General features: G+C 65.1%; 1 protein-coding gene across 4 annotated transcripts in view; it reads right to left on the reverse strand.

The window, feature by feature from the left end:
• Nucleotides 1-5362: 5362 nt before the first annotated feature.
• TXNRD2 (thioredoxin reductase 2) overlaps nt 5363-20809 on the reverse strand; it is a 28100-nt gene continuing 12653 nt past the window's right edge. For all 4 annotated transcript variants that reach the window (XM_052654951.1, XM_052654948.1, XM_052654950.1 and 1 more), the window contains 10 exons: nt 18683-18702; nt 17990-18081; nt 16708-16882; nt 10593-10729; nt 9468-9563; nt 8548-8640; nt 7264-7335; nt 7097-7194; nt 6266-6446; nt 5363-5499 (listed from right to left, as the gene is read on the reverse strand). In XM_052654951.1, coding sequence (XP_052510911.1) covers nt 6323-6446; nt 7097-7194; nt 7264-7335; nt 8548-8640; nt 9468-9563; nt 10593-10729; nt 16708-16882; nt 17990-18081; nt 18683-18702 — 907 coding nt within the window. In that variant the 3' untranslated portion in view covers nt 5363-5499; nt 6266-6322. The remainder of the gene's footprint in view (nt 5500-6265; nt 6447-7096; nt 7195-7263; nt 7336-8547; nt 8641-9467; nt 9564-10592; nt 10730-16707; nt 16883-17989; nt 18082-18682; nt 18703-20809) is intronic.

Raw genomic sequence — 20809 nt, forward strand, 5'->3', positions numbered from 1 at the left:
CAGTGGAGAGAGCCGGCAGCTGGCTTTGTGCAAGGCACGCATGCAGCTGGGCCATGCCGTCACATTCTTGGGTCCAAAACGCTTCTTTGTTGTTCAGGTGATCTATGTATATGTATTTTAATTGTGGTGAAGTGTAATAATTAAAATTTATCGTCACTGTTTCTAAGTATGCATTCAGTAGCATTAAGAACATTCATGTTGTTAGGCCAACTTCACCACCGCCATCTCCAGGAATTCTTCATCACCCCGAACGGGCACCCTGTTCCTGCTGCACACTGCCCACCACCCCGTCCCCAGGCCCCCGGGGACCTCAGCGCTGCTCGGTGGTACTTTGCCTCTTCTAGGTATCTCACGCAAGTGGTGTCACGTATTTGTCATGTCACTTAGAAGAATGTCCTAAGGGTTCATGCACAGTGTGGCACCTATCAGAACTCGTGTTCCTTTTTAGGGCTGGATAGTATTCCTTTGTACATGTATGCAACATTTTGCTGATCCATTCATCTGTTGGTAGACACTCCTGTTCCTCCCGTCTTTGGGCTGTTGTGATTGATGCTGTTGTGAATGTGGGTACACAAACATCTGAGTCCCTGTTCTCAGTCCTTTTGGGTGTATGCCAGGGACTGGAATTGCTGGGTCACGTGGTAATGCTCTGTCTAACTTTTTGAGGAACTGCTAAACTTTGCTACTGAGGTGGCATGATTTTTCATTCCCACCAACAGTGCACAAGGGCTCCAGTTTCTCTGTGTCTTCACCAACAGGTGTTCTTAAACCTTTTTTTTTTTTTTTAACAATAGCCGGCCTAATGGGACCTTGTGGCTCTGATTTGCATTTTCCGGGTGGCCAGCGATGCGGAGCCTCGCTGCCTGTGCTCTTCCTGTGTGTTTGCACTGGGAGGCCCGGAGGCAGTGGTCAGCCTCACGTGTTCAGCTGGTGTCAGGTCTGTGGCTCCCTAGAGCCAGGGCAGCCGGGAAGCAGGGACACGCACGGCCGGGCAGAGGCTCCAGGCGCCGGTGTGGGCCTCTCCCTGGCAGGACCCGGGACTTGCGGCCCTGGAGGGCGGGTGGGAGGTCCTCCCGTTGCAGCTCCTCCCCTGGCATGCCCGGCCCGGGCGCTGATGGGCACACGCCTCTGAGAGGAGGCAGGCGCCGAGCGCGCCTCTGACCTGCAGAGAACGGCTGATGGGAACAACACCGCACTTGTATGACGCCTCCCCTTTGAAAACCAGATACTCCCTGAGCTATGGAAACCCAACCACTGGCTGAGCGTCAGGACGTTATTATTACAATCACCCAGCCCGATTCCAGCCACCGTGGCAGGACAATGCGCCTTTGAGGCCGTGCGGAGGACTCGCCTCCTGCCCACCCTCGCCCACAGGCAGGGCCCTGGCTGTACCTATGCGCCTCGCGGGGCTCCTGCCCAGGGGAGGTCTGCTACTCGGTCTATCTCATCAGGTGGAGCCCGAAGGAAATACGTCCAGGTGTTGCTTGACTGCTTCCTGTCCTGTCCCACGTCTTCACCGTGCTGGGACCTCAGGAGCGACTTAGGTCTGCTTGGGGGAAATTTTCGGGTGTGAAAAAGTCTTCAAAGACACGAAGACCACCAGGGCCTCTTAGCCATCCTCATCGTCATGGGCTGCGTGCCTCGCTAACATCGCTATGAAATGGGGCCCGTGGGGGGCATGTCCAGTGCCTGGAGCCCTCGCTGGGTCAGTGACTGGCAGCTGGGCCAGAGAGTGGGGCCTGCAGGCTCCTGACTACCAGCTGCTACGTAGCTAGGCCATAGAGCCTCTTGTTCTTGGTCCCACTTTATTCCCAAGCTTTTGGTGTTATTTGATCATCAGTTTTATGCCATAAAGATCCTGATTTTATTAGGAAAAAAAAAAACCAACAAACATAATCTTGTGGAACTGCAAGGCAGGATCACCTTCCCGTGAAACCCTAGAGCCAGAGCCTCGAGGCTGGAGGCAGGCCTGTGCACGCTAGCCATGTGCTGCTCTGCGACCCCAGGAACTGCAGCCCACCACGCTCCTCTGTCCATGGGACTCTCCTGGCAAGAATACTGGAGGGGGTTGGCATTCCCTCCTCCAGGGCTCTTCCCGACCCGGGGATTGAACCCGCCCCTCCTGTGTCTCCTGCACTGGCAGGTGAGTTCTTTGCCACTGGGCCACCCGGGAAGCCTGAGGAGTGGACGGGGCAGGACGCGCCAGGCAGCGAGGGCCCCACGGTTCCTGAGTTCACCTGGGTCCGTCAGGGCTGGGTCTTCACCCTACAGGTGCCCTGATCCCATCAGCGGTCGGCTCCAGGCACCAGGCACATGGAGGGAGGGGGATCCTCCTGCTGCCAGTTCCACGGCGCTGGGACCCCAGCTTGGTCTTCGGGTTCAGGGACACCCGAGCACCATAAGGGATTAGGCAGGCTCAGCTCTAAGAGGCTCTGCTGGCCCCGGGGAGGCACAGGTGCTTGGCTGGGGCCCAGGGCATGCAGAGCTCCCAGAGCCCTTGGGGCAGGCCTGGAAACCCGAGAGCCCTCCAGGAGCTGGTGATGGAGGAGTGGGCCGGGGGAGGGCAGATGGGGAGATGGGGGTGGGGGGGTGGGAGCGGGGGGCGGACCCACTGTGCTCCCTGACAGACATCAGACCCAGGTCTGAAGGCTGTGGCCCACCTGTCCTGAGGACGGGCACCTCACGGTCTCCTCCCTCCCAGGGTTGCCCCAGAGACCTAACGGGTCAGCAGGAGGAGGACCCCGGACCCTTGGGGGCAGGTCACACACTGCTGTCCTCTTGGTCCCCAGGCACTGCAGGAGGTCAGGTCCAAGGGGTGCGGTCTGTGGCCGTGGGGATAGGGTGTTGGCTCCAGCAGAGACGCCTCCTGACAGGGCCGGGCCAGTGGCGTGGTGCGCCGCGGGACCTCAGTGCGATGGCGGGGGCAGGACAGGGACACTCATGGGGATGTCTGGGCTCGGTCAGCTCAGGCCCAGACAGCCTGCTGGCCTGCTCGCTGGGGCGGAGGCACCTCCCAACCCGTTTCTGGCAATGACGTGGACCCAAGGGTGTTCTGAGTGGGACCAGTGGGCGTGGGTCCAGGTGAGGGCACCCAGGGACCCTGGGCCAGGCAGGGGAGGGAAGTGGCTTCCAGGGGACTCAGGGACACGTGGGGACAGCCCCAAGCTGGCAGGAGCTTCTCGTGGAGGACTCATCAAGGATCAGATGCTTCCGAGAGCGACGTGAGCGGGACGGGCCCTGACTGGAGCAGGGCGCCCTAAACCTGAGCAGGGTCCGCAAGGCTCAGTCACATGGCCTGGCAACCCTGGCCCCTGGAGAAGCACACTGCTCAGCCAACTCACGAGTCCCTCCTGCAGGGCCCGGGGCCGCCTGGCAGCTCTGCGTCAGGCGATGAGCGGCGGGTGAGGGTCTTGGGCTCAGTGCGGGGGCCTGCTTCAGGCCAGGGCATCACCCATGTCTCTTGAGCCGCTGCCTGGTGTGTGGCCACACACCCTGACCTGCAGGTGCTGCCTGATGCCAGCTGCTGTCACAGGACAGCTCCATCTGGAGGGACCCTGGGCGCGCCTGGCGGGCACGTGTTCAGCCAGGCCTCTGGGCACAGGAAAGCATGTCTGAAGCACGCCGTGTGGGCTGCGTGCTCCCTGCTACCCACCCAGGGATGCTGGGGGCACCCTTGGCTTGCAGAGGTTATGAGTCCTCAGCACAGCCCTGGGGAACAGGTCACTCTCCTGTCTTATTATTTACCTCCCCGGGGACCCAGAACCTTGGGGACAGCACCCCAGCGGGCTGGAGGAGCACGGGCGGTGGCTGGAGGGCTTGGCAGTGGAGGGCTGGCGGGGGAGTGGTGGGCTGGCGGCGGCATTGGCAACTCCTCTCTGTGCACAACCTGCGGCCAGTAAGTGGAGGAGCGCAGGACGTCCTGGGGGTAATTGTAGGTTACATGAAACAACCGAGGAATTAAAGTCATATTTTCATTGCACCATAAAAACATGCCAAGGCGCAGGAGAGCACCTGGCTTGTGGGGTTCTGGCCCCTCCCTGCGCTCTCCGGGGGCAGGGCTGGGCCGGGCCGGGGAGCAACTTTGGAGCCAGGCAGGCCTGAGGGACGCCCAGGAGAGGACCCCCTGCGGCCCAGCTCAGGCGTGAGACCCGAAAGTACGTGGGAGCCTCCTCGAGCGCGGGACGCGGGCAGGGGGGCCTGGGTCCAAGCGGCCCGCCCCGCTGGAGCCCCCAGGGCAGGGCGCGCTAGGACAGGACCAGGCCCTCTGCGGCCCTGCGGCTTGCGAAGGGGCTAGGCCCCCGCCCGGGACCGCGCTGGGTGGCGGGGCGCGGCTGAGCCCCGCGCTGGGGAGGGGCCTCCAACAGGCGACGCCCCAGGGCTGGCCCGAGCACCACGGGGGGTTCTGCTCTCCACCGGGCAGCCACACCAACCACGTCAACCGGCGGGACGAGGATGCCGCAGGCACAGCTGGAGCAAGGCCGCCCAGCTGGGGAAAGGGGCTGCGGGCACCGGGGTGAGGCGGCCGCCCGTCTGCGTCACCCGGAGTCACGGGCAGCGCTGAGGCCGCCTGCGTCCCTCGCCGGCCCCACGCGGTCGGCCCGGCGCCCCGGACTCAGCCAACCCAGAGCCGGCGGAGGCCACGCCCAGAGGAGAGGCCCCGCCCAGCCTGCCGGCGGACTCGTAGACCCGAGCCGGTGGAGGCCACGCCCGGCGCGGAGGCCACGCCCACCACCGGAGCCCCTCCCACGGCGCCGCCCGCCGGGCGTTCTGCAGCGCTGGCCCGAGGCCCGGCCCTCGGCGTCTCGCTCGGGCGTCTGAGGCGGCCGCGCGCGCTTCACGCGAGCCCATCCAGGCGCAAAGACATTCCTTTGTTCGCTGACAAGCAGGGTCCCACCCAGGGCTCCCGGGCGGCAGACTGAATGATGTTTTCTTAGGGAAGACACGAGATTAACCGCCGCTAAAGCCCCAGCGCAATGCAGGGCCCCGCCCGGCCTGTCAGCGCCGGCTCTCCGCCTGACTGACAGGTGCCGGGGGCCTCGCTCCCCGTCGGCCTCCGTGCGCGGGATTAAGCCTGAGCCCAGCCGACAAGCTGGCTGGGGCCCCGGGGCAGCGGGCCGCTCGGGGGACGGGGCTTCAGCGCCGGCCACCGCCTGTCACCGGCCACGCCGCTGGCGGGTGGCTCTGCACAGAGCCCGTGCTCCCGGGCGCGGGGCGAGGCCCCCCGACCCCGCCTTCCCCCTCCCCAGAGGCCCACCGCCCCCAACCGCAAGCCGCCGCCCCTGCGCCCTCGCCCGGGGGGTGACGGGCCTGTGGGAGACATCACAGGCCGGGCACACTTCCGGAAGACAGTCTCTTTATTTGCGCCAGGTCACGCCAGGGGCTCAGACATGGGCAGCCCGCGGGGGGTTTCCGCACAGGTCCTCATCATCTGGCAGTGTCCGGGGTGCGCAGTGCCGGCCTGCGCCATCCTTGCCGGGTGCTCGGCGTCAGTCCAGTGTCCTGCCCAAGACGAGGGTCAGTGTGGGGCGGCCTGCGTCCCCACACCGACCCACACGGAGGGCCCTTGGGGGGTCGGATGAGAGAGCAGGCAAGGGCGGCCCTACACCATCAGGTGGGGCATCGTTGTTAGAAATGCCCTGAGTCGCTGAGGCTCCTCAGAGGCTGTCACAGGGCTTTGTGAAGGCACCAGTGTCTGAGTGCCCAGGAGAGGCCAGGGTCTGGCCCGCAAACCGCGGCTCAGCCTGATGCATCAGATGCCTGCAGGCTTCTAATGGGTGCTCACTGCTCTGTCCACAGCCCCCGGGGGCCCTGGGGACCCCCAACCCAGGAGGGGGTGAGGGCCGGGTGAAGCCCCTCCGGCTGACAGGCGGAAAGGCCTGGACCACAAGCACCCCGTTGGCCAGGGGCAAGGAGGGGTTTCCTCCAAGAAGAGGCTCAGGACCAACGGCACACCAGGGCTTCCGGCCACCCACCCGCTGGCTGTGCCAAGCCTAACAGAACCAGACTGAGTCCGCTTTCTGAGCAGAGGGAAGGGACCTGGGGCGGCCCTGGACAGAGCATGCAGGGGGAAGCTGCTGCACTTTCCCCACCCTGTGCCCCAGCCCTGCCCCTGGGGACAGGCCGTGGGCGCACCTGGCCTCCAGACCCCCATGCTCGTGGGCAGCCCGGCTGGGGTCTGGAGGTCTAGTGGGGGTGGGGGTCACCTGCAGCAGTTGGCGGTGGTACCCAGCCCCCCTCAAACACAGGACCGGCCCCGCATGCGCACCTGGCCGCAGGGGCGGCAGCGGGCCGAGCGCCCTGGGCTGCGGATGGCTGCCTAGCCTCAGCAGCCGGTCACCGTGGGGTCCAGGCCGGAGCGCTTGGAGATGCGGAGCTTGGCCACCTCCTCTGCACAGGTGGGGTGGATGCCCACTGTGCGTATCACCTGCTGGAAGGAGGCCCCACACCTGCACGCCAGGACGGGGGAGGGGGGTGAGTTAGTGCAGGCAGGCATGTTCGCACACCCACCCGCCCCCCAGAGAAGTAGCAGGACCTGGGGGAGGGCCCGGAAGTCAGTCTCCTCACTGCCCTCCAGCCCCGCCCCCACCCTCTTCTCCAGCCAGGAACACCTGCCATCTCCACCTCCTACCCGCCGGCTGGCCCCCTACTGCCCCCTGCTGCCCCCAGCTGCCCCCAGGCCCACGTGGCCCTCAGTGAGTCCAGCCCGCTCCCCTCTGCCCTCCTGCCTCTGACAGCCCTCGCCAGCTGCCCGGCCCCTTCACTCCCAGCCCCGCTGGAGCGGCCACAGCACAGGCCCCAGGACCCCGCTGTGCACAGCCTGTGGCCAGGGCTGGCCCCAGAGGATGTGTGCCTGCCAGGCAGCCCTCCTGGTACACGCGTTGCCAAGCTGCTCCCGACCGCCTGGGCACTCATTCTGAGCAGAGAAGACCCACAGGGACCCCTTGGCCGGTCGAGGACAGAAGGCTGTCCCAGAGATGGACATGGCCACACCCCAGGTGACTGGGCCTGCCCCGTCGGGTAGACGGTCTCTGAAAACACCACCCCACGGACGAGCGGCCTGTGAGTGGCGTATCGCCTGATATTCCTGTGGACTCACTTGATCCCCAGGGCAAATCCCTGAGTAACTTCGCCTGCGTTGGGGCCGAGGAAGTGCAGGCCCAGCACCAGCTGTGGGGGCTCCCGCAGACACACCATCTGAAAGGCACATGGTCAGCGGGGGTGGCAGGGGCCTGCGCGCCCAGGCCAGGCCCACAGGACACTCACCTTTACGTAGCACTGAGATGCATCCCGCTGGGGGACAGTGAACTCCAGCGGTTTATAGAACGCGTGGTAAACCTGGGCGGCAAGACACAGATTCCCGGGTCAGCGGCTGCAGCACAACAAGCCCCAGGACCTCCTCGAGCTGGTCAGGCTGTGGGTGTGGCGGGGGAGCCGCAACCGCCCACTGGGCCTGCAGGCTGTGATCCGGGCCAAGGACAAGGCCCCGCTGGCCTGGAGGCAGCCCGCGCCCCTGGGCACGGCAGCCTGTGGACAGGCCCGAGACCCTGGAGAGCAGCAGCAGCGAGGCGGGCTGCCCTCTGACCTGCCTCAGAGCCCGGGGCGCAGAGCAGGCCTGGGCACCACCCAGGCAGACGCTGCCCAGGCTGGGCACTGGAGGGGGCCGGCCGCCTGTCCTGTCTCCCTGGGGGCCCCGGTGCTCTCCAGACCCTCACCCCAGCCATCGGGGGGCAGGCACAGCCCCCACCGACTGCCGGACAAAGGCTTTCAGCGCCCGAGAAGGGCCGACAGCGTGGTTGGGGCTGCGGCCGCGTAAAAAATGAGCAGGGCACTCACATGTGCTGCACAGCCATTATTAACTAATGCAGCTTCAGAGAATATCGCTCTAACGAAGACAGAGTTGAAAAGAAAACAAACAAAGGGTGTTTGGCCATTCAACATCGTGAAACATAAAGCAACATCGCGGAATGCCACGGACACATGTCCCAGGGCCCTCGCGATAAATTACACAGAAACAGCAAATAGAGCACAGCTGATGCAGGACGGGCAGCCCTGGCGCGCAGGGCGCGCTCCCAGAGGGGAGCTGGCCGCGCTGGTGGCCACGTGGGGTCCAGTGCCTCCCGGCCCGCCTCCAGGCTGCCTGGGGCACACGCTGCAACCAGAGCAGACCCCAGAGGCGCCCGCCTGGTGACCAAGCCCTCCCTCCAGGTGAGGCCCATGCTGGGCTGGCAGAGGCCTGTGAGGACCAGAAGTGGGCAGGAGGGCAGCGGGGGAGGCGGGCAGAGGGCAGGAGGAGGCTTTCCAGATGGAGGGAGACACATGCCCCACTGAGGGGGCCGCTGCTCCAAGGCCCTCTGGTCCCTGCCATGCCTGCCGACACCCCCAACCTGTCGCAGCTGTTGTGTGGGGCCCCATGCTGCCCTGCCGAGCCCCAGGCCCCAGGAAGCAAGGCTCCAATATTCCCGCTTGCCCTCCAGCGTCTGTGGGGGCGGCCGTCACCAGGGTGGGGGCCACACGGGCCTGCATGCTGCCCCCCGGGCCTGGACTCACCTCCACGTGCTCTTCTCCATGGCGAGCCACGGCTGCCTCCTCTGACAGCCCCACACAGCCATACTCCAGGGGAGTGAAGACGGTCGTGGGGACCTGGAGGGCAGGCCCGTGTCAGGCAGGCCCCTGGGGGCCCAGGGCGAAGACCCCCCCAGGGACAGCGAGAGTGTCCGGTCACACATACATGCTTGCACACATGCACACGCTCACACACACGCGCACTCACACATGTACACGCTCACACGCACACATGCACGCTCACACACACGCACACACACAGTTCACATGCACGCTCACACATGCACAAGCTCACATGCACACGTGCACGATCACATACACGCACACACACATGCACACATGCTCACACACACGTTCCCATGCATGCTCACATGCACACGCTCACACACACACCCACTCACACACACGCATGTTCACGATCACATACACGTGCACACACATGCACGCACACACACGTTCCCATGCATGCTCACATGCACACACACGTGCGCTCACACACGCACACGCTCACATGCACACTCACACGCGTGCACACAGTTCACATGCATGCTCACACATGCACAAGCTCACATGCACACGTGCACGATCACATACACGCACACACACACACATGTTCACATGCACGCTCATGCTCACATGCACACGTGCATGCTCACACACACGCACGTTCACAGTGCACACGCACGTTCACAGTGCACATGCACGATCACATACATGCGCACAACGCTCACATACACACACACTCACACACGTGTTCCCACGCATGCTCACATGCACACGCTCACGCACACATGCACACTCACATACACGCGCGCATTCACACGCGTGCTCACACGCACGTGCCCCCAGAACGAGCTGTGGCCTTGTGCAGGCTGGGCATGGCTGTGGTGAGCAGAGGCACTCACGCTGCTGTAGTCCATCAGGTCTGAGGTCCGGCCGCTCAGCCGCTGGGCCAGGAGCCGCCCGGCCATGATGGCCGTGGGCGTCAGCTCCGGCCGCCCCTGGAAGCAGGGAGCGTGGGTTACTCTAGCATGGCCCATGGTGGAGGCACCGCCTTCCCGAGACCCCCAGTGCAGGCTGCTTCTGTCCCACCCTGGAGAGCCGCCAGTCTCCCTGGAAGAGGGGGACGGCTGCTAACGAGCCCGGCCACGCCAGCCACGCTGGCCAGACCAGCGAAACCTCCCACATCCACTGGGGGCTTCTCCTGGGGCCCTGCTTCATGCTAGTCCCCTTGGAGAGCGTTCCATAGCAAAGCCCGAGCGAGACTTGCCACCATTCACTAGTTCCCATTGACTGGGGTTCGGGCTAAGACAGGCCCAAGGAGCACCCGTGGGCCCCGACACGCAGCTGGTCCGGCACGCCAAGCCCAAGACAGCCTGAATGGGACCGCGTTCTGTGGAGGCCCCTGCTCCAGGCGTCCTGCCCGGGACCAGAGCTGGCACAGCCCCGTGTCCCCGCACGCGCCAGCCTGGGACTGGGGGCTGACCTCCCACAGCAGCGGGAAATGCCGACGACCGACGGTCTGGAAATGACAGGGATCGGCAGCGAGAAAGCACCCCACCCACCTGACCGACACACACGTGGCCCACACAGCACACACGTCTCCCCGAACCACGGCGCCCTTGCTGGACCCTGGGGGTGAATGCTCCTGACTGCTGAGTGACTTTTAGTCCCGACTGTTCTAATCAATGGTCTTCCCCGGTGGCTCACCGGTAAAGACCCCGCCTGGAGATGCAGGAGATGGAGGAGACACAGGCTCCGTCCCTGGGTCAGGAAGGAGGAAAGGGCAACCCGCTCCAACATTCTTGCCTGGGGAATCCAATGGACAGAGCCTGGCGGGCTGCAGGCCACGGGGTCAGAGTCTGACACAACTTAGCGGCTGGGCACACACCCGTGTTCTGATCAACACCCAGCACAGGCTATGCAGCCAGGCCCTGGGGCAGCGAGCACGCACGAAGCCTCGCCTGCAGCACTGGGCTGACGGGGTGGCCAGGGTCAGAGGGACAAGGAGCAGTGGGCGCCGGCTGTACCTCTGCCACGTCGCCGATGGCGTAGATGTGGGGGATGGAGGTGGCTTCCTGGGCATCAACGAGGATCTTCCCAGTGACGGGGTTCGTACGCACACCAGCCTTTTCCAAATTCAGACTCGCGGTTTCTGGAACTCGGCCTGAAAGACACAGAGCAAGGTGGAGAGGTTCTGATCAAGATTCTGGGTTGATTTAAAACTCTTCTCAGAAAGTCCACTTAGAATTGGTGAGGTATCCAGCACGGACAGCGCCAAGGGCCTCAAACATATACGCACGTGTACATGCACATGTGCGCACACACGTGCAAACATGCACACACGTTGCACATGTGCACACACACGCACCGTGCCCATACACACGGTTTGCACACACACATGCAATATGTACACACAGTTTATATACACGTGTGCACGTGAGTACATGCACACATACACATCTGTGCACACACACCTGCACAGAACATGAAAGGACGGTGCAGGAACAGGAGGGAGTGCGGCACATGTGCAGTCTGGAATAAGGAGCCCTAAACACAGCCTACAGTACAAGTTTGGTTTTTAAATTATACGCAGTTAATAGTCATACGTATTCAAAAAATTAACGTGGGAAAAAACCTATAACCGGTGAACAACCGGAAACAAAGGGCTTACTGGTTTTTTGTTTTTTTTTTTTACTTTTTGTTTTCAGAAATATCTGTGTACTTGTCTGGCTGCACCAGACTGTCTTTGCAGCACGCGGGATGTTTAGTTACGCACGCAGCACCCTGGCTGTGGCGCGTGGGGTTTAGTTCTTTGACCAGGGATCAAGCCAGTGTCCCCTGCGTTGGCAGGTGGTCCTCAACCGCTGGACCACCAGGTAAGTCCACAAAGGTGCCTGTGATAACAGGTAACTCGCTTGGGAGACCCGAGGGGCCCACCCTGGAACTGTACCCCTGCAGGTCACGTCTCAGCAAGTGAGATGCCAACAGGTCCCACATGTCACTCAAAGAGGACGTTCAAGCCCCATAATGCTGATTCTGTGTAGGAGAGCCATGGTTTCTTTCGAAGGTGCCTGGCTCTGACAACAGAAATGGTCTAGAAGCAGCACCCAGGCACGACGTGCCCCCAGCCCCTGGCCGGATCCCCAAGCCCTCCCCACTGACAGGGCTGCGCTCCAAGGGCCAGGGACCCCAGGCCACACGGCGCAGCGGTTCAGGTGAAGGGCCAGCTCGGCTGCACACACAGCCCGACGGGGCCACGCAGCTTTCGAGGTATCGACCTGAGGGCATCTCGGAAACTCTGCCCGTTCCCGCGTGCACCCCTCGGTGGGGGCGTCTCGGGCCCTCAGGTGGCCTCCCTGGTCCGGGGCGCCCCTCCAACACTCCTGGGGCCCCTGCCCTCTGCCTGCCAGGTCACCCCACCTGCCACAAGGCTGCATGTGAGGACAGGCGCTGCCCCGTGTCCCCAGCCCCTGGCAGGGACGTCCTGCCAATGCCCGAGGAGGGTGAGCCGACCCAGAGGAGGCAGACGGTGTGCTCAACCGGGTCCTGCCCAGGGTCCAGGACAGACCCCCTCTGCCGGCAGCCCCAGCTTGAGGCGTCCAGTGCTGGCAGGCACAGCCGCTCATCCTGGGGGGGCCATCGGCTTGTGGACTCCGCCCTTGGAGAGAGGCCTGGAGGGGGCACTGCTGGGCGGACACCCTGGCACTGCCAGCCTGTGTGCTCACAGCCTGGGGCCTCGTTCAGACGACAAGGGCTCTCCGAGCGGGGGTGGCGGTGGGGGGGCAGTGGGCGCCCCGTATTCCCGGGACTGGGCGGGGGATCCGGAGGCGGGAGGCTTGGCTTCAAAGGCACAGATCCCACGGCTCCCACGGCTCAGGCCCCCGGGGTCGGCAGGGGCTGGTGGAGCCGGGGAGGGGAGCCTTAAGTCTCCAGCTGCTCTCCCCGCGGGAAGTCAAAACAGAGCTCTGCTAAACCTCCTTCTCAGCGATGGCTGCGGCTTGGCCCCAGGGATCAGGGGCTGAGGGCTGGCGCCCTTCCCCAGCAGACCAGACACGGGCCCACTAGGACAGGAGGGCCCCGCCTCTGACCACACCGACGCTGGCGCTCCAGCTCTGACGGAAGCCCCAGAGCCTGCAGGGTGTGACGTGCCACCCGCCAACATCCTGCCCGAGGTCTGGGGGCCCAGCGGGCACCTGGGAAGGGGTTGGGCCATGCTCCAGCAAGGAAAAAGCGGGCCCCATGGGTGGGATGGGGGGCCGTGTGCTGGGGACACCAGTGCTGCAGGCAGGGGCCCCCAGATCAGCCCCTGGGCTCCTCCCCAGGTCCGGGGCCCTGAGCCTCCCCGTACACTGGGCCGGGCTGGCGAGCCACAGCCAAAGCGGCAGCGCCCGGGCCAGGCACTCCGACGCGGCCACGCTGCCCCCAGCTCGCCCCTGCACCCCGCCCGGCTGGTCACAGGAGGTCAACAGTGCTTCTTCCCGGGCCTGTGCCTGTGGTAACCGCGGTAACTGCACACCCTGCAGAGGCTAGCAGACCACATCTCAGGTCCCCGAGGAAACAGATGACCCTGAAGGCAGAGGCAGCAGACGGCGGCCATGCTGGCCCCGTGGTCCACTTTGAAGCCAGGATTTTATAGGACGCGCTGCCTACGTAAGCGGGAAAGTACGTGGAACGTGTGAGCCAGGCCACGGGTACAGAGAAAAGCGCTGGACGATGCCGGGCGGCAGGCTTCCAGGACCGACAGCAGAGGAAGGGAGGCCCTGGACAGGGGTCACGGAGGGTGGACGGGCCCTGGCCTCCGCCACACTGCCCCAAGTTCTCCGAGCCGGGGGTCACGCTCCCTGTCCAACAGGCCTGGAGCCCCAGAGGCAGACGGAGACGGAGAACGGGTAGGGCGGGGGGCCCAGCGGCCGGCCACTCAGACGCCCGCTCAGACCGGGCTGGGCTTGAACGGCAGCGGTCACGCCGTCCTCCACAGCCTCCCCGAGGGCAGGCAGTCCTCCCCAGTGACGGTTCACATGCCGCCCCGTCCAGCCCGCAGGCCGCCCACTCCTCGCCCCGGAGTGGGGTTGGCAGCTGGTCCCTGGGGGAGGCCCTTCCGGGCAGGCGGCCCCCTTGCTCTGCACTCTGCTCCTTGTCAGGGTGGGGAGCTGTGAAGGTTCAACGTGCGCTTCTTCAATGAGTAGTAAAACGCAGCGTCCTTTGGCTACATGTCAGTGAGCTGGGCTTCCTCCTGAGAGTGACCGATCCCGCCCTTTTCATCCGCTTATTTGACCCCACGAGCGTCTTCCTTAGAACGCGTGTGACTTGCTGCTGCGTCTGCAGCAAATGAGCACACTGAGAGACCCCAGCCCCCCTGCCTTGGGGCCGCCCCTCGCCTGCTGGCCAGAGTCCCTCGGGGGACCTCGTGACCCTCGCAGCTTCGACGGCCCCCATCCAGCGCTGACCACCCAGGACAGAGCTCTTGGTGGGCCGGGCCAGGCCAGCCTCCCCTGGTGGCGCTGAGGGAACCACCTGCTGGCTGTCACGACCTGCTCTGTGCGCCCAGGGACGCAGAGGACCAGGCGCGCCCCGTCACAGGAAGATGGGCCTGCCTGCAGCACATGTGCTGGTGTACAGGGGATCCCACAACGAGGGTGGACTTCAGGGCTGGCAGGGGTGTGACAGGTGAGTGCGGGGAGCCCACATGGGCAGTCCCGGGCAGGCGCTGGGAGGCTGGGCAAGGGCCCAGGCTGGCGGCCCGATCAGGCCGTGGTGGGGCCCCCGCCTGGAGAACAGAGCCCCACTCGGGTGTCCTGCAGCCACAGCAGGACGCAGTTCTGGGGGCAAGACGGGCGGCTGCCCCAGCAGGCTGCATTGCTGCTCAGACCGCCAGCGCCTCTGCGGCCTCCAGGGGGCAGCCTTGGATGGAAGGGCCCCGGCGGCAGCCAGCCTCGGCTCCTCGGGCCTGGCATGGTCTCCCAGGGCCAGCCTTGGTCCCGGGCTGCAGTCCACGTGAGCACCAGCGTGGGCATGGTGCTCAGAGTGGCAGGGGCCTTCAGGACGGGGGTCGGCCAGAGTGGGCAGCCTGGGACCCTCGGGCTTGCTTCCCCCCATGCTGGAGGCTCCCACGTGACACGGGTGAATGGCACCAGCCACTGCAAAGAAAAAGCCTGAAAAAGCGCCGGCTTCGGGGGCTGACTGCCCACGGCGCCCCACTGCTTCCCCGCCCGTGGGTGGGCTCGGGCCCTGCCTGGAGGCCGCTGATTACGGGGGGCAGGGGGGAGGGTGCTGGGGACTGTTTCGGCTCCGGGTTTTCCCAGGGCCAAGGCGCTCAGGCTGTTTTTAAAAACAAGAGGAACTCACAGCGAAGCCAAGGGTCCCTGCTGAGAAGTGCCCACTGGGCTCGCCAGTCCCACTCCGCGCACCCCCCACCCCCAGCCGGGATCCAGGCCACAAGTGGTTAACTGCGGCGGCCCGAGCCTGCGGGGCGGGCTGACTGTCTTCACTCATCACAGTAATCGGCGCATCTGCAGACAGGAAATCCTCCTCCCCAGCTCCCGGCCTGTTATCTAAGACACCTGGTGTGAGCGGGTGATTCACAGACAAACAATGAGCCGGCCCCCTGCACAGCAATTAACTGCTTTAGCTGCTAATGTGCTTAATCCACCTCGTGGGGATCAAGGCCGCGCCGCGGAAGAGGCTGGCAGGCTGCAGGCCAGGCCCACGCTGGTGTCCGCGGGTGTCCCCGGGCACAAGCCGGGGCCCGCCCTTCTCATCCGTGACATGTCGGGTCTGGTGGGCGCCCGGGCGGACCCAGGGTCTGCCAGCTCCCAGCCGGCCGTGGTGTTTGGACCCCTGGGACCACCCTTTATCCCACGCAGAAGTAATGCCCGGTTCCAGGCTCTCCAGGTAAAGGGCAGAGAACGTTCCGGTTGCTGAAATGGGACGCGGCTCCTAGATGTTTACAAAACCCGCCGCGAGCCATGCCCCGCCAGCACTTGCCCGCGGCTGGGAGGCGTGCCGGGAACCGCAGCGCCGCCTTGGGAAGCAAGGTCAGAGGCCAAGGACTGAAAAGCCCCCATCCCTCCCCCGGCATCAATCACACCAGCAGACCGTCTGGGGGATGCTCGTTTTCAAAATACAGAAAACAAAACGGACTCCCTCCCGGTGGGGGAGGGCTCCCAGGGCCTCGCCTTGTAGCCCACCAGGGCCGCCTGGACTCAGGGAGGACCCCGAGGGCCCGGGGGGTGCAGGCGAGGGCCCAGGCAGGAGGTGGGGGCCGCCACCTCGGCCTTTAGAACTGAGCTGAAAAGGACAACCGTCAGTTTACCTCCCCGGGTCTGAACACTTGGACAATCCTTCACAGTGTTCATCAAAACAAACCCCCTTAGATCTACGCTCACGGTTTGATCAAGAACATTTCCTCTGGTAATTTAGCGAATCTTGGCCAAGAGTTCGCTCCGGGGCGTCTCAGATCTTTGCCTCTTTCCTAAAACCTGTTCGCATCAAGCTTCAACGGCCAGGCGCTGACTGCTCCGGGGTTTATTTCATTTTCTGATTTCCACCCGTCTGAGCATTTCCAAAGCAGTAGGCTTCTCAGAAGGACACCCCCACCCCGGCCCCACCTAGGGGCACGTGGGAACCTGGGCAGCCGGCGTGGAAAAATGCGGGGGACAGGCCCTCTGAGGGCTCAGTGGACACATCGAGAGCTGCGTATCCGGATGAGGGGTCTGATGGGCACAGAGACTCAGAAGCCAGGCCCAGGGGGAGGGGGATGAGAGGCCCGCGGGCTGGAAACAGAGGGAAGACCCTGCCTGTCTCTAGGTGTAACGTGCACACGGACGGGTCAGGAAAATGGGTTCCAAACGCGTGGGCCACAGGCCCCAAGGCGAGGGTGTCCCGGCAGGTGGGCCCAGCGCCCTCTGCGCAGGGAACCCCTGGGGCAGGCCTACCCCCACGGCTCTGGGCTCCAGGCTGTGCCCTCAGGGCCTCTCCCCTCCAGGCTGGCGGTCCTGGGCCCGCAGGGGCCCCCATGCCCTCCGCAGGGTCAGCCGGGGAGTCACCCATGAGCTCTCTGCGTCGCCATCCGGGGGGCGTGGGGAGAGGTGGGGAGGGGTCCAGATGCCCGACGGCAGGGAAGGGGGCGCCTGGGGCCCTTACCTATGGCCCAGAGCACGGTGTCAAAGGTGCCCGCATCCTTCCGGTCCGAGGCAAGGTCCACCCAGGTGACGCGGAGCTGCTGGCCTGGGAGCTTCTCCACCCTCTCGGGGGCGCAGCCCCGCAGGACCCGGGTGCCGTGGCCAGCCATGTGCTCGGTGACCAGCAAAGCCATTTGCTGCGGAGGGTGGAGAGGGTGCTGGGTGAGCTCCCAGCGCTGGGTGGGGGGCGGCCCGCAGAGAGGCCTGGGAGCGGGCCGTCTGGGGACCCTGCTCTCTATGGAGCTGGGGACTAAGCCGGCAGAGCTTCTGGCACCCCCTGCCCCCACCCCGAGTCTGCGGGCCCAGGCCCCTGGGCTGGGGCGTGTGTGACCTCTGGACGCTTCTCAGACGGTAATGAACCGAGGCTTCCCTGAAGGGGCTGAGACCCGCCCCGGGCTCTGTCTGCCAGGTTCTGCCAGGCGTGGTGGCCAGGTAGCTGCGAGCAGACGTGGGCACCTCTCTGCCAGCCTTCTCATTCCTGTGGGCCTCTGTCTCTCGGGCCCTCTCTGCCTGCATCCAGCCCGAGGCTTGAGGCCGTCCCTGAACGTGTGTGCTGGAGGCGGGCGCTCGGGCGTGTCTGTCCAGGGGGTGACAGGACCTCGGGGGGTGCATCGCCCCGGAGCCCACCCACCGTCCCGCTGTGCAGACACCTGGTATTCTGACAGCGACAACCCAGACCCGGGCTTTAAAGCAACATCTCCTCGGAGGGATTGTGGCTTAACAAGAAAGTACACGTGCTCATTACGTGGGCACGTCCACTGTCAGCAAGGGTGCCCGCGCCCCGGGGCTGGGAGGCCTTGGGGCCGCCTGGGTGGTGGACGGGGAGGCTGTGGGGCCGCAGGGCCTGGCTCGGCTTGGCGTCCTGTCTGTCCTGTCTACAGTGGCCGGGCTGCTGTCACCCACGACGGTCACCCAGGGCCTCACTCCCCGCCACGCTGGCCCTGGAGAGACACACTCTTCGGGCCCCAGGGGCTCAGCAAGGGGCTGGGATGGCACGGCTGCCCACGCTCGCCGGCCGCTGCCCTCCCGGGTTCGGGCTGGCCGCTGCGTCCGCCACGTGCTGACCCTTGCTGCCACCCGTCAACAGGTGTGTATGTCGCCAACGGTCTCCTCCCTCGACTCGAGGGCCGGTTTCTAAAGATTGAGACCTCGCTGCCAGCCCACACCTGCCCCGCCCGGGTAGGGGGCGGGCAAGCCCCCTTACGACAGCAGGGACACGGGTCAGGGCGCAGGCCGGGCGTTACCTGGTCGAAGGCCCGGAGGGGCACGCTGCGTATCATGACGGTGGTGTCCAAGCCGAGCCCGGTGAGGAAGCCCGCGCACTCCAGGGCTACGTCTGCCAAGCAGCTAAGGAGTGCTAATGATGGTGACGTTGGTACCAGGCAGCAAGACCCTGTGCCCCGCCAGAAGCCCACACCCCACCTGTCCCCACCAGCCCAGAGGAGGCTCCGACCTGGCTGTGGAGACTCCCCCCGGTGCCCATCTCAGGTGCACGTCCAGGGCCACGTGGGGCCTCGGTGCACAGGCGCCTTCCATGTGCCCTGGAGGCTCACCCAGGCCACATGGGGACGGTCGGGAGCCGGCACCCGGACTTCACGCCTCCGTCTCCCCTGCAGTCGCTCCTCCCGGCCCCCAATCTTACTGCTCCGTCTGAAGGAACCGGCCAGAGGGAGCTGGTCTCCAGGGAGGACCAGCTGCCTCACGGCTGTGTCCAGCTACCCGGCCAGTGAGCGGCTCAGGAAGAGCCTCCCGGAAGCCCCAGACTCAGAGGTCAACCTCAGAGTGTCCCCTGAGCACAGAGCACAGACTGGGCCTTTACAGGCCGCGGGGGCAGCCCCCACGGGAGGGGCGAGGGCGGGGCCGGGCCCGAGCGCCCACTCTCGGGACGGTGAGCAGCGCCGTCCGTCTGTCCATCACCCGCGTGCAGCAAAGGATACAGCTGGCCCCGACCACCAACCTGTGGGAGGGACAGACAGAGACGTGGGCCACACGGCCACCGGCCGCGAGCAGCCCCTGGGGCTCCGAGGGCCGGGCCTCGTGCGGGCGCCCGGCACCTGCCGCGAGCGGTCCCACAGGCCCCCCCGAGGGACGACAGCCCCCCCAGGGCTCCTGACACAGTGACAACCAGCTGCCGCATCGCGGAACTGCCTGGTGGCGAGGGAGGGACGGCTGGTGACAGACCAGCGTGTCCGGGGACGGGCCTGCAGGCAGGACCGACGTGGACCAAGCCCAGGCGTTGCAAGCTTCTCCTTGACTCCCACTGGACCCCTGACGCCAGGTTGCAGACAACCAGGGAGGTGCCGGACGTGGGCAGAATGCTCTGGGGATAGAGGCCGGGTGGAGGGCCCACGCCTGCCTGCCCCACGTCCCTGCACGCACAGGCTGGGAGAGTCAGCGCGGCCAGCAGGAAGGGGCCACGGGACCCAGCAGACCTCCCGTTACACACCCGGTGTGCACGCACACCTGAGCACACGTGCACCGAACTGAACCTGAGCACAGACTCCCCGCCCAGGCAGCGTGTGGGTGGGCTTGTCAGATCACCCTCAGCCTTTGAACGAGAAGAGGTGACGCGGGGGTGGATCAGCAGATGTCAGCTTGATCCCGGCAGGTACTAATGATATAATTCCATTTCAAACAGACACTCGTCCCGGGAGGACGGCCGCTGGCGCCCTGCGGGGAGCTGTTGGCACCCAGCTTCCTCGGGACGGGTCGGGGCCAGGGGCGTCTGTGTGGGTGAGTGGGGAGAGCTCGGCATGTGGGGCACACACGCAGGCACACACACATGGGGCACACACACACGGGGCACACGCAGGCACACACACGGGGCGCAGGCACACACGCAGGCACACACACGGGGCACACGCACACGGGGCACATGTAGGCACGCGCACACAGCACACACACGGGGCACATATGCAGGCACACGCACACGGGGCACACGCACACGGGGCACAGGCAGACGTGCACATGGGGCACACGCAGGCACACGCACACAGCACACACACGGGGCACACGCACACGGGGCAGATATGCAGGCACACACACGGGGCACACGCACATGGGGCACACATGGAGACACACGGGGCACACGCAGGCACGTGCACACAGCGCGCACACGGGGCACACGCACACGGGGCACACATGGAGACACACGGGGCACAGGCAGACACGCGCACACGGGGCACACAGCACACACACGGGGCACAGGCAGGCACGCGCACACGGGGCACATGCAGGCACACACACGGGGCACACGCAGGCACACACACGGGGCACACGCACACGGGGCACACGCAGGCATGCGCACATAGCACACACGCAGGCACACGGGGCACACATGGAGACACACGGGGCACAGGCAGACACGCGCACACGGGGCACATGCACACAGCACACACACGGGGCACACGCAGGCACGCACACACGGGGCACACGCAGGCATGCGCACATAGCACACACGCAGGCACACGGGGCACACATGGAGACACACGGGGCACAGGCAGACACGCGCACACGGGGCACATGCACACAGCACACACACGGGGCACACGCAGGCACGCACACACGGGGCACACGCAGGCATGCGCACATAGCACACACGCAGGCACACGGGGCACACATGGAGACACACGGGGCACAGGCAGACACGCGCACACAGGGCACACACACATGGGGCACAGGAAGGCACACGCACACGGGGCACACACACAGGCACGCGCACACGTCCACACGTGGGGACATACAACACAAGATGGCCTGCTCTCCCTTCGTCTGGACGTGAATGGGGAAGGGACAAGCCTTCCTTCAAGACAGAAACTGCGCAGCTTGGGCTGCCTTAAACACCCTGCCCCAACATGAGAACCAGCGAAGGGCGTGCGTGCAGACCTGTGGTGGTGCCCTGTGCCTTGCCAGGGCGCCTACGGCCCGTGAAGCTGAGGCATGCCGGCCCGGGGAGCCTGCTGACCACCCACTGTGCAGTCCTGCCGTCTTCCTGTCTCCACAGAGCCTGAAGCCCACAGCACAGCTCCAGGCGGAGCAGCAACGTGGTCTCCTGATTTTGGCAA

Source organism: Budorcas taxicolor, chromosome 17 (genome assembly GCF_023091745.1).
Source record: "Budorcas taxicolor isolate Tak-1 chromosome 17, Takin1.1, whole genome shotgun sequence".
Lineage (NCBI taxonomy): Eukaryota > Metazoa > Chordata > Mammalia > Artiodactyla > Bovidae > Budorcas > Budorcas taxicolor.